General features: G+C 44.4%; 1 protein-coding gene across 1 annotated transcript in view; it reads right to left on the bottom strand.

Annotated features, from left to right (window-relative positions):
• The window catches only part of jarid2b (jumonji and AT-rich interaction domain containing 2b), a 125,261-nt gene extending 112,352 nt beyond the window's left edge, over nucleotides 1–12,909 (bottom strand). The window contains exon 1 of the mRNA XM_030064138.1: nucleotides 12,339–12,909. Within this exon, the coding sequence (XP_029919998.1) occupies nucleotides 12,339–12,383 (45 nt within the window). The 5' untranslated portion in view covers nucleotides 12,384–12,909. The remainder of the gene's footprint in view (nucleotides 1–12,338) is intronic.
• Between the last annotated feature and the right edge of the window lie 350 nt (nucleotides 12,910–13,259).

Here is a 13,259-nt window from a genome sequence, read left to right as displayed (position 1 = left end):
TTCCTGTTAGCGTGCGGTCTTGGCTGTGGTGCTGCAGCGTGGAAAGGGTTAACGAGCAGCAGGCTGAGCCTAATGCAGATTGTCAGGAAGATAAGATTACCAGTTAGTGTGGTGGTTAATGGAAGCCACCGCAGCCCCTCACTGACAGTTGACAAGAAGGGCAGGGACAAGGCCTGGCCACGGATACAAAGACCGACAGACAGACAGAAGCTCTATCTGTGCAAAAGAACAAAAATGCGGCTTTTCAGATCTAACTTCCAAGAGAGCTTTTATTGAAGAGAGAGATGTATTTCTATATTCAAATCTTGCTTTGGACGACCACATCCCAAAGTGAGGCCACAGACCAAGGCTAGATTTGAAATTAGATTACACTTGTTCACGCAGCAAAAGAAATCTCCTTTAGAAGCTATAAGCAAAGACATTTTTTTAAACTATGTAAATAGGCCTGGAAAGACTAGAGAGAGGACTGATGTTTATTTAAGATCTTTTTTTAAGTACAAGTGGTGAGTGCAGAGATTCAAATTACGATACATGGGACCAAAAACAGCAGACACAAGCAGGAATACAGCTGTGCTACTTACAGTATGTATCTGACATGCCTCACTATAGGCCCAAATCACAGCAAAATTAGCTATGTGAAGATGCTCGTGGTGAGACCAACAGCTAGCATGCAGTGTGGTTCACTCAACTAAAACACACTCAATCTCCCATGGAATACAACTGCTCATTTACAACTCACCTAGACCTCTGAGTGCTACTTCGAAAGCCTATTTTCTCTGTATTCTGCTGCGTCCAACATCTTAAGCCTGTTTAAAGCCTCTATGTGTGTGTGTGTGTGCGTGTGTGTATGTGTGAAGCTGTATGACTGCAGATTACACTCCAGCCAGAGAACGTTATGAAACAAAGCCAGGGCTTAGGGAGGGGAGTTCCTCTGCTTAGGGACTTGTAGTGCAGACCCAGGAGTCCGTTCCCTGGCACAACTGCTAGTGCAAAAAAAGAGAGGCAATTAAGAAATGATTTTCACCTCGCAGCTTGGGACAAACCCCTTGTACCCCTCACCCGCCACCCCGCCCCGCTCACTCTCTTGCACACAAAGGCAAAGTCTGCGAGGCCTAAGAGGCCCAGAGAAAGGGGGACGAGCGGCAGGGAGGGAGCGAAAAAGGTGAGAGACTGCAAGAGAGAGACAGAGTGAGAGAGGAAGAATAGTGTGTGTGTGTGTGTGTGTGTGTGTGCAGGGGGGGAGTGAGAGTGAAAACCAAGGAGAAAGGCGGGCAACTATAGGGAGAAGCGGAGTGGGAAGCAAATGACAGTGAGAAAGAGGTGAATAATGGCGTTGGTACGGCGGGGATGAAGAATGAAGGTGATGCATGAGGGGCGATTAGATGGCGTCGGTGTAGCTAGGAGCCCACGGTACAGAGAGACAGAAAAAGAGAGAGAGCGGCGCCCACGCTCCTGTGCCGCAGACTCTACAGCTGGTAATTGACCTCAAAGGGAGCCTGGATGGGAAGTAAAATAAATGAATTTAGGTCCACCCCGAGCACATAGCAGAAAGAGCTAGTTCAGGAAATTGAAAGCTTACACAACCTCCAGCTCAAGTCATATTGAGTTGAGCAGGTATAGTTAGGCCATGAAGCGGGGAGATATTCTGATGGGGTACTAATACCTGGCAGTTGTGAGTTCGATATCTGAATGGTTAATCATCTCTCCAGTTAATTAACTTCATGAGGCACATGACTGTACATAGTTTTTCAAGATTTTGGCCTTTCAAATAACCCCATTAATTGTGTATAATTGCAAACACACCTCTGATTAATGATGTCAAAATTGTCCTAAAAGCATTATCTGCTAGTATCTCTGGATTGCATTAAACTTTCCATTCAGACCCCAAGGTCCAATATTGGAAATTACGCTGAGCCTGGTTGAGGCAAATACTTAGTGCCGGTTATTGTTTTGGCCTTTCTGTCACTACTTGTCTCACATCCAGCTTTTACAACCTGTTTGAATACTGTCATCGTCCAACCAACCACCACATCCAACAAAATCCCTCCATCCTTATAATAGAGGTGTTTGAGTTATGAGGTTTGGGGTGTTTGTTGCCAGGTAAATGTCTGAGTCAGTCACCTCACACCTCTGTGCCACACAAAGAGGCAAGTCACCACTGCTGCTTTAAATGAAGTGGCTCACGGGTTATAGCTGCTGCAGAAATTAGTAACCTCGAGGAACACATTGCTACCGACTATAAAATGTTGCTGAATATGTTATGTTTTTCAAATTGCTCCGCTAACCTCACAACTGCCACTGCTCTATTCTATGATTCTATTTCTTGGTGCCTCCACTTCATATTCTTATTCAGTGCCATCAGTGTGACAAATCAGATGAGTGTCTTACGTCTACACACTCACTTCAGCACACTAGATGAAAACTAAAAACAACTGTCAGAAATGATTGAAAGGTATGAGTAATACAAACTTCCACCCTTGAGTTCAATGGAATCTGAATGGCAGGGGGGTTTTGTTCAAAACGGAAATGACTATCAATAATGGTAAAATATGACAACTGATCCACTGTCAGGAAATAGGCCAACTTCACACACGCAGCTTGGAGCAACCTTACAAATTTCTTTTAACTCTTTGCAGCATAAAAAAAAAAAAAAAGCTAGACAAAACAAGGAAGATATGACCAAATAAGGAACGAAATCAGCAATGATGCACCGTCTGTATTTTACATCATGGCTCCACGGTCATCAGAATATAAAAGAGTATATTAGGCAGACCCAATAGGTGTACAAGTTGTGTATGAAGTATTTCCTCAGCTTAAATGAAAAGCGTCCCATTTGAGATGTTACGTGCTCTCAAAGTTGCATGCTTACATACACTCTTGATTTCTGTGACTCATATGGATCCAAGACCGATCTAGTAACTTCCCCAGAAACCAGATGCTCACTCAAGAATCTAACTTCACTTTTGATCTATTTCCACACCCTCGAGAGCCAGCTCTGAAACAAAAAGGCGACATTTGATTTGCTCAAGCACCGTGTCAGCATGTCAGTTGCTATAGAAACCATGGGTGGGTAGGGTACTGGGGGGAGGTATAAGTCCCCCAGACACAAACACACACATACACAACAGGCATACAGGCATGGGGCATTATAAGGGGGTGAGAGGCAGCAGGGGTGGTTATAAGAGTGCACTTTCTAGTCACCATGGTAACTACTTGTTAGGTGGCTTTCAAATTATGTTTACACAGAACACGGTGGAGTTTGTTTAGATTTTCACTCATGTGCTAACTACCACCTGCATTACTCATCTCAGATCTGTCTGTCTAAAATAGTGAGCAATGTGAGAGTGTGAGCATGCATGTCCCGCAGTCAGCTTTGGATTCAAACTGAGATTACCTCATTTCCTCTCACCTTCTAAAACAATTTAATCTGCAAAAAAACAGCTAAGACTTACGTCAACCTGTCTGTTGAGCTGTGCATGTGCTTTTTCAGCAGTTGCATTTTGTCTAAAGAGTGATTAGGGCGAGATGAGTACAAAGGCCTTGCTTTTGCTGCCGTTGCTGTGGATATTCCACTTGAGATGGTGCCTAATTTGATTATTTCTATCCTCTTGCATTTTTGCTCCTTGACGATCACAGGTTGTGATTTCGAGGGCTGGCCCTCTTCCCTCGGGCCTTGTGATGTTTGATCCAAGGCCAGGGGAGGCCGGCCAGACATTCAGCCCAAACTCTGGCGCCCTTCCCTGGGTGTACCATACACTCTAGCTCCCTGCTGTGAGGCCTGGAGGAAATCAAGCAGCCAGGAGAGCTGTAAAAACCCCCATTTATTGTGTAGAGGTTAAAAACAGGGGGAACAGTACCTTTAACTTTCACTCTGCTTTTCTCTGTGGAAAAAAAGTTAAAGGCACCTATTGCTTAAAAAAAAAATCAATAGGCACAAAAAAAAACAAAAAAAACAAAACAACAAAAAAAAATCAATATCCTTCCACCAAGTGTTCACACTAGTACTTACTGTGCAGCTTTTCATTTATGAATCTTTTTACGCTGACAGAGAGGGTTGTGAGGATAATCAACAGCTCTTTAAATGTAATTTTCACAAAGGAATAACAGCAAGAACAAGAAGATTTACCTAAGGCAAAGCATGGACGAGAGCCCTGGAGGGTGTCTGTGAATGTGTATGTGTATGTGTGTGTGTGTGTGTGTGTGTGTGTGTGCGGTGGTGGTGGTGGGGTTAATTCACACAGCTGTGTGAGATCAAACTGGAGAGGATTCCAAAGTTTCCTTTGGCAGAGCAAAACAAAACAAAACGGCTGGAAGAATGCGAAAAGTCGGCTGAGCGTGAGAGATGAAGAGAGAGAAAGAGGAGCAAACCACGAACAGCCTAATCATGTCGCTGCGGAGGCTGATCTTTCAAGCAAATGATTAAACACACCCATGCAACAGACACACACCCACTGAGCAAAATTAAAACTCAGCGTGGACAGTGTCAAACGCATCCTGACGATCAAGCATTTACTCCTCCTCTGCGACCGCAAGGCAATTTCTCGGCTAAGTGAGGAGAAAATACCCCTGCTTCCGTTCTCTCTCCAGCGCTATCCAACAGAAACCTCCCCACGCCTCTCTCCTCTCTTTGTAGCGGTGCTGAGTAATGGCATAGAGTGAATGAGCTGAGAGGGAGGGGGCAAGAGAGAGAGAGGGAGAGAGATGGGGGAAAAGGAGAAAAAAATCCACTCAGTATTCTATTACAAGACAAGATGGGGCTGCGGGGGGAAAGTAATGCGTTTCTTATGGCGGGTGGAGGATGGGGTGTAGTATAGACGCAAAACGGAATGTGTATATATTGACCTGCAAATCAAATAAACCGTTTATTCTGCCTCTTACAACCCCCTACCCCACCCCCTGCTCCCGTTCGCTCACATAGGAGCTGACACAGGAGGCAGCAACATCCAACAACTCAGCAGCAACATATTAACGTGCACTCTTGTCCAGTCCTCCATAACTGGCATAGCCTGAGGTAAGTAAGCCTATTCTTCTAGTAGAACTACAGGGTCTAGGAAATCAGTTTCAATCCATGCATTTGCATAAAGGTGGCGGAAGCTTTTGCCACAGTACTAACTTCACCGTTTATTCTGCCTCTTCACGAATGAGCGAAGAGACGCTTGTCCAGAGAGTAGAAAACATGCAGCAACAGTGGTCGTCCACTTTGCTCCACTGGCTCATTACTCCTCTGGTTGGGGGTTGGGGTGGGGGGCTGCCATCCTGAATTAAGGCCTCCCCTCGCAAGGGGCCAAATGCATGGTGAAAAGGGCTGCGTTTGAGAGCTCTTTAACGGGAGGGAGGTCACCGTTCCACAACTAGCCATGCATGTTGGAGAGCCACAAATGACTGCCGTAAAAAGGGGGATAATGATAGTCAAATATAAAAAAAAAGTTATCACTGGAAAATGCCCTCATGAGAGATTAAATGAGAGAGCAATTCATTCGCCAAGTCAGCGCTGTGCCAAAATGGACCTGAATAGAGTGGCCAGTGGCTCGTTGGCAGGAAGCAACAAACTGCTCCATCATAAAGAGAATGATTCATAGATTACTGCACTGGGTAGAAGCGCATGAGCCTGTAACACAGAGAACAGTTATGAATGTACACTGATTGTTAAAACTGAATACGATTCTGGGACTGCAATCTGATCACACTGTGCAACCAACAATTTTCAAAGGGAAATGTGATACGTCTGCATTTTTTAAAGTACGCCTGGCTGCAAAAAAAAAAAAAAAGCAGCTGGGACTTCTGAATTTAAGCTACACAATTAAGAATTTCTGTGTTGCCTACACAGTCTTACTGGCATATGTTTGACAGTGAAACTGTGGTATTCCGGGCAAGAGAAGGAGTAATGGAGGATCGATACGGACTGAGCCTCTGCTCTGTTGCTTCATCCCTTGAGGCTTAATTCTCTGGCCGTGTAAAGACGACGGTGTCACAATAGGGGATCAGATGGGATTGACCACAGGATGAAAATGTAAGGAGTGTTTATTAAACTGATGTAGCTGAGATGGAAAGCGGGAAGATGGTGAGCCTAGACCGGTCAAGGTGGTGTCTGAGAGATGTACACAATGGTCATGAGAAGCTAATGCCAGACTAAGCTACAATAGCCTGGCCATTCAAAAAGGGATGAAAAACAACATAACGCCTTCTATTTAAGCTTTACAGAGCTTAAAGGAAGGCTTAGAGCTAAGCTCAAATTTCAACTATAAACAAAGATTGTACTAAATATACAGCTTTAAAAATATGCATACTTCAAATACCTGATAGTAACAAGAAAAAACTTAAAGTAGCCATTCGTTTTTTTCTTTTCTCTTTCTCTAGTGCCGAGTGTCCTCCATGGGCCCCCGTAAAGCCTGCAAGGCCAAACCAAAGACAAAGCTAAAGTGTTGATTCAGCTTCATAGGGATCCTGAAAGGATAAGCTGTGGCAGCCACACACACATACAAGAGAGAGCATGTGTGTTCACACACACACACATACACACACACACACACAAACACACACACACACACACAGCCTCTCAGGGCCTGACCAGCTGTCTCGATCCCCATCTCCATCCAAACCCACAGGAGCAGGAGGATATAAATCACTCGGCAGAATGAAGACGTGCACGGAGGGAACGCTCATGGTGTACGTGACACACACTCTCCCATTTGCTCTGGCCTTCCACAACTGCACTGTGTCCAACCATGCGGTGTGTCCAGCTACTGAAGCATATGCTGTAAAACACACCTACACTGCTCATGACACCACCACCCATACAACAAAGACAGTCACGCCCAGTTTTATGTCATTACTCGTGGGAACAAATAGCCAATGTAGCGTAGATATCCACAAGTCACCTTGCAACACTGGCCCTAAAACCAGTTTATCTCACCTACTGACTGCAGGTGTAAGGACCTTTGCCTGTGTGTGCATGTGCGCGTGTGTGTGTGTGTGTGTGTCTGCATGTGTTGGTGCCAGCGAGAAGCCAGAGATTGTGTTCGATGCCAACAGCTGATAAGAGAAAAGGTCACATTGCATAACAGACACTGGTGTGTGCGGGCGTGTGTGCAAGTGTGTATGTGTGGGTGGATGTGACGTAATACTGCGATAAACAGAGTAGCAAAAGGAGAGGAGGGAGAAAGAGAAAGGAGAGACAGAAGGGGGTAAGCAGGGAGAGAATCTGGGTTTATGTTGGAGGAAAGAACCGAGTTGTGATGCATTTGGCCGCTGAACATCCATCGCCAGTCCAAATTGAAGCCGGCAGTTCAGAGAGCGCCTGTAATGATGCAGTAAACTCTGCATTGGCAAAGTAGACTTCATTTAAGGAAAAAAAAATCTTCCCTCCCTCCATCTCATTTCAGAGCTAACTTAATAAATACATAAATAAATAAGGCTAAATTAAAAGAGGCTGGGCTCGCCAGCTACACTCCCAGAAATTTTTTTGGCTGTGCTTGTGGAGCCAGCAGGCCCTGTGAGAGGAGAGATGAGGCCAAAGGGATGTGGGGCTGTGCCTGCAGCGTGGGAAGGACTGCTTCCTCACAGCCTCCAACATACAACTGTCGAGGGGAATGCATGAACCAGGCCCTGGCCGCTTATAAGGCAAATCTGAGCAGACTAGCTTAGGTCTTTTCAAGTTGAGAGTCAATAAGATACAGGAGGGGGGGAAAAAAGACTGCAGAACACCTCACACTTGCATACAGATGTATTATGTTTTACATTAAAATTTGGATCAGTGTTGTGTATTCTAACTGTGTACTATTTAGTAGGCAGAATTTATGTGATTTATGTTGTCTAGAAGATCACATGCAGTATGGAACGTTTCAACACAAGGCTCTGATTTGTTTAATTTATTTTGTGTTGTGTGTGAATTGCTGGCAATATTTATTGGGACTTTTTGCCTTCCCGGCAGTTGCTGTTATGTTGTGCCGATACAGTTTGGTGAGATCATAAATGCGCTCCGGCTTTCAACTATTTCCACTTATACCAAAAAGAAAAGAATAAAAAAAGAAAAGAACAGCACAGTGTGACAATGTTATTTTAAGAGGCAGAGAGCAACTTTCAAGAGCAAAACTGCGTCCTTTGTTGCGAGTCACTGTCGGCTATCCCTGTCACACCTTGTGGTTGGTTTAACCCTCAAGCATTCATCACGAAACCCAGCACACGGCATGGGTACTTCCATGGAAAAACCTGCTCAGGAATGAAATCTTAAAATGCAAATTAAGTGTGGAATGTCTGTTTATCTGTTCCTTAGAAATTCCGGCAGATTGATGAAAATTTATCATCTTCCCTGTGTGACACCTTTCACAAGTGCCAAATGGAATTTAGCCTTAGTGAACTCGGTCGAATATATGGGTTGTAAAACGTTAAGACACACACTGTAAATGCTTTTGCCACAGTACACTTTGGGTTGCCCTGGTAGCCATAGTGACTGGGAGGTGGCGACAGTGAACCCTGCCATGTTGCACACGTGAGGAGAAGGGAGCTTATGAAAGAAGAATTTGCATTGAAACATAAGGTTAAATGAAGCGCATTGAGGCTCAGGCACGGTGAAAAAACAACCCTGTGACCCTCTCTTCATGGTCCTACATGAGGCCCACATTTCATTTGGACAGCCCCAAGAACGAGAGAGAGCAAGACAGAGGGAGAGAGAGGGAGACAGAGAGAGAGAGACGCAGAGGAGGGGGACAGTCTGTGCCTTTGCAGTCCCCATTCTGCCCCTGCTCTCTATTTTTGTTTCCTCTTTTTGTGCATGCTCAACGCACACACTCACAGTGCAATGGATTTTCAACTTGGCCCTCATCAGTTGTGCGCCTGATGAAACAAACACTGACAGCCTCTTTACATTTGTAAAGGCCCCTGCAGCAGCTGTGCTTGTCCCACACACACCATGCGCGTACACAAACACGCACACACACATAGCCTTTGAATCAGAGGCCTAGCCCCAGCTGGGGCCTACAGGAAGAGCCGACTCTGCACAAAATGGCCCTGGCTGCACTCTACCATGCTCTCCTGCGAGTCTCGCTAACACACACACACACAAACACACACACACACAAATACACACACACTGTGTCATGTTCCGTTAAACAGAACAACACAGCGGCACTTTAGCGCTTACTACCTCAGTCATTACACAATGTCTGCCCCCCAACACTATATCTAAAGTCACCCCCAAATTTACAAAGACAGAACTACATAAATACTTTTTTTTAACAATCATTTAAATGACAGCAGAGTGAGGGAGGAGGAGCGCGAGCTTGCCTCTGCACTGTCAGTCAAGTTGCCATTAATGACGAGGCATCCTTGGGAAATAAAACCCTGAAATGGCAATTTGGCTTTTCTTTCCACTCCGTTCACACTGGCATCTATCAATCGTGGAGGAAAAGGGTAATTGCATTGCCTTGTTTGCTTTTATTAAGGACTCATCCCCCCTCTTTCTATTCTTTTCATGACTGATGAATTTTAATAACATTCGCAGATAGTGTTTGTTGGGGGGTGGGAGGGTGGGGTGGAGGGATAACAACTCACACTCATGTTTCAGGGGAAATGGTTAAGCCAAGCATGTATAATTGTCTTACGCTAATTAAGGGGGGGCAGGAGAGCTGGGGGGGTAAATCAGTAGGGGCCAAGAGTCCTGTCTCAAAGCTTGGGGAGGGAGGTAAGGGGGGGTGGGGTGTGGGGGGGCTGGACATGGGCTTTTCCAGGTTGTTGCTGTGCCATGTTTGTGGGCCTGGTACAGTCCGAGCCAGACCCTCTGCAACAACCGCAGCTGCTGTAAAACCATGACAGATGTGATACACATGCACACGTGTACGTGAACACACACTGGACAGAAACGTGCACACAGACACATCATTTCCCCAGCTTCAGTGTTCTGGCTCCAGTTCTAATTATACACCCAAGTTATGAATAGACCATATAAAAAGGCCCATCCAATTTTAGAGAGTGTGACATTGTTGGCTGTCTTAGCCTGGCTCAATTTAAGTGGGGACTTTTGTTTCACTTACTCATTATTGCCATAGCACATCCTGTTTCCTCAATTCTAAGAGTACTTACAAACAACTTGATTAGATCAAAAACTTAAGCATTTTAACGTCAGAATACCATTTGAGGCATATAAAATGTGCGCAAAACATGATACAGGACAGATTAACTTTTTAAATCCCTCAAAAGAGGAGCTCCTCTTCAATAAGACTTCAAAGCAGACAATAACGTAAAGAGAGAAGTGGACCAGGCCAGCAATGCCTGCAGTGGCCAATCAAAAGCACAATGACATGCAATTCTGATGTGTGTATGAGTGAGTCCACTTGCCACATTTTTAATGTTATTTCCAGAGGCCAACTTTTACTAAGGAATAAAAGCACATACAACAGATGGGAAAGGGCCCGCATGCACACTTAAACGACTAAAAAAAAGTTATTCAGAAAAATTTCATTTAGGCTATTGTTGTCTAATAGCAATTATACTCATCCTACACCTTAATTCCTTGAATGTGAATTTATTTAATTCCCTGTTCTTTCTCCAAGAACAGAAAACCCTGGTGGCACTGGAGAAAAGATTTCAGAATGCATGAAAACAAACCTCTCTGTATCAGCTGTAATTGTTCACCTGCCCCCTCAAACCTGTTGCTCATTTTGGGCATTTTGCAACATTTTCATTCAAGACAAACAGAGAGAAATGTAGCCAGGATTTGGGTTTGGGGATTGCTCAGTGACAGAAACGGCCTAGAAGAACAACCTGTGCTGTTTAAAGGCTCCTAAAATGTTGTTTAGGGGGTGGGGGGAAGGTTAGCTCTGGTGACTTCAGCTCCAGTGCATTAACAGACATGATATGCCTCGTGCAATTAGACGCAACAATGTGTCCATTAGGCGCGTGACGATAATTCACTGCAACAATGTACATCAAAGAAGTGCAACAAACTTTAAAACCCAGAGGCCAGGCGTGGAGGCTTAATGAAAAACGATACACGGCAACTTGGCCGCGCAAGACGCTGAGCCATTCACACTTTAGCAAGATTAGGTCTTTGTTTCATTTCTGCAGGAGGACAAACGTGTGTTTCAGAGGACAAACCCTTGAGCCATGACTACAGTCGAAACCTCGACGCTTGGCTGGAACATTTTACAGGTCCTTCGCCGTAAAATTCGCCGGTGTTACTTGCAGAAAGAAAATGGTTGCTTCTTGCTATCGCTTCATACATGAGCCCCTGCAATGCGACTGAACCCACAGCCGCTTTCAAATTTGGATCATTCTAATGCCTCGTGCTCAGTCTCATCTAGCATTTAATGTGCTGTTTAATGTGAATTCAGTGTCAATGGACGAGACTCAAACGCTTGTACGCTAATCCCCTATAGTATTGCAAAAATGGACTTATCCCTCAGCGGGCTGCTGCAATATCTCCCATTCGTTCACAGAGGTCACACGGAGACATGCAAAATTACTGGCACTCTTATTTACTTTATATACCTATTTGGTCGAATACCAATAGTAGCCTCTAAAGAGCAAGCCCAGGAGTGTCTGTGGCACGTTTGAAGTGGTGGATATTGAACGGATATCTTGAATTGCATGACTCCCCTTTCCTCCTGCTCTCCCCACTCTTTATGGAGAAAATTAAAGAGCCACAACAGTCCGCGAAACATGTCGGTCTTCCCAGCCTTACAGCAAATATACAGCCCACTACATCCAAAGACACAACGGCATTTCAAATGTGAATTCAATACTATGGTTCCAGCAGCAGAAAGGTTTTCATATTCGTGTCATTTTTTAGGAAATGACACAGTTTAAAGCTGAGATATAACGCTCAGCATGGGACGAAATGGAAGCCGAAATAGCTGAGCCATGGCCGACAGGCTTGTCTTCACGGCTCTGAATAGGAAGCTATGGGGAGCAAACAAAGCCTTTCTAAAAACAATTTGCCAAGTCCTTTAATTTGGAACGTTTTATTCCTATATCACAAAGCCAAGACACAATATGCAAGCTCACATTGGGCGTTAAAACGATTCGAAATGCGCAAACCAATCCCCCAAAGCGCCCAATGTTCAAATAGCCTAAAACATGTCTGATGTCGAAGAAACGCTGCAACACAGACATTGAATAAACATTGCTGTCTCTTTAAATATAAACATGTAATTGTTAACACGTTGAGAAAACTCATGCATCTTTGAAAGGCTATTTGACCTAAATAGTACACAAGCTGCGTAATGGTAACCTTCACAGTCCGTGATGAAAGTTTATGCATTTTCATCAAAACAGGCGAAAGCAAACTTGAATAGATCGAACGCATTTCTGCACCATTTTGGCAAAGGTATGCTCGTACTTACATATTTCTTTTGAATGATATTCCTCTTAGGTCTTTCTTTGCTCATTATGCAATCCCCAAAATGTTTGGCTATAAAGAGAATGGCCACATGAATTTCTTTCTTTGACTCTCGCCTCTCCCGGAGCACCACCAAATGACGATTTAAATCCCCGGCTCTGTAGGAAAAGCTTGCTGGCTTTGCAGAATCCTCCTTCGGCGTTTCCCTCGACTATCTGGATATAAATCCCAAATTTAAGGGTCGACGACGAGCAGAGATGGACTGAACCCAAACTCACTTGGGCATAACATAGTCAAAACAAATTCACAACAATAACTTCCATTCGCCAAAACAGCTCGGCTTCTCGTCTCTGCGCACTCACTCCCGGCTTTTTCCAAATGCATGAATATACTTAAGGTGGAAACGGCAAGTTACATCTTGTTTGAGGTGAAAATTAGATGAGACGCGAATAAATAAAATTAAAATAAAACGTTAGATGTCACGGCTTTCTTTTTTTTTTTCTTTTTGGCTGGAGCTTGCGGACGACGAGAGAGCTCTCCAGCGGCACTGCTATACTGTGAGAGAGCAGCTCCTTTCTTCCTCAGCCTCAGCCTATCACATCCCTCAGCACCCAGCGGCAACTTCAAAATCACTCAGAGCCAGCCCCAACCAGAGAGCACTGTAATATTCCTCTAATATCCCTATCATATTCCTATATGGACCTCTAATCTATCAGTGGTACTTAAGAGTGGCTTTATGGTGGCATTATGATACTTTATGGCATGTTTTTATCTCTTATGGTATCACTATAATATTCCCATACTGGGTCTGCGATACTTAAAACTGAGTTTATACTGACCTTATGGTGCTTTCTCTATGCTATTTTTGTCTCCACTGGAATCATAACAATGTGTGGTTATGTTATTTTTTTGATTGCTGTTGAAT

The sequence above is a fragment of the Myripristis murdjan genome, chromosome 11 (assembly GCF_902150065.1).
Source record: "Myripristis murdjan chromosome 11, fMyrMur1.1, whole genome shotgun sequence".
Taxonomy (NCBI): Eukaryota; Metazoa; Chordata; class Actinopteri; order Holocentriformes; family Holocentridae; genus Myripristis; species Myripristis murdjan.
This window is presented reverse-complemented; position numbering and strand designations above follow the sequence as displayed.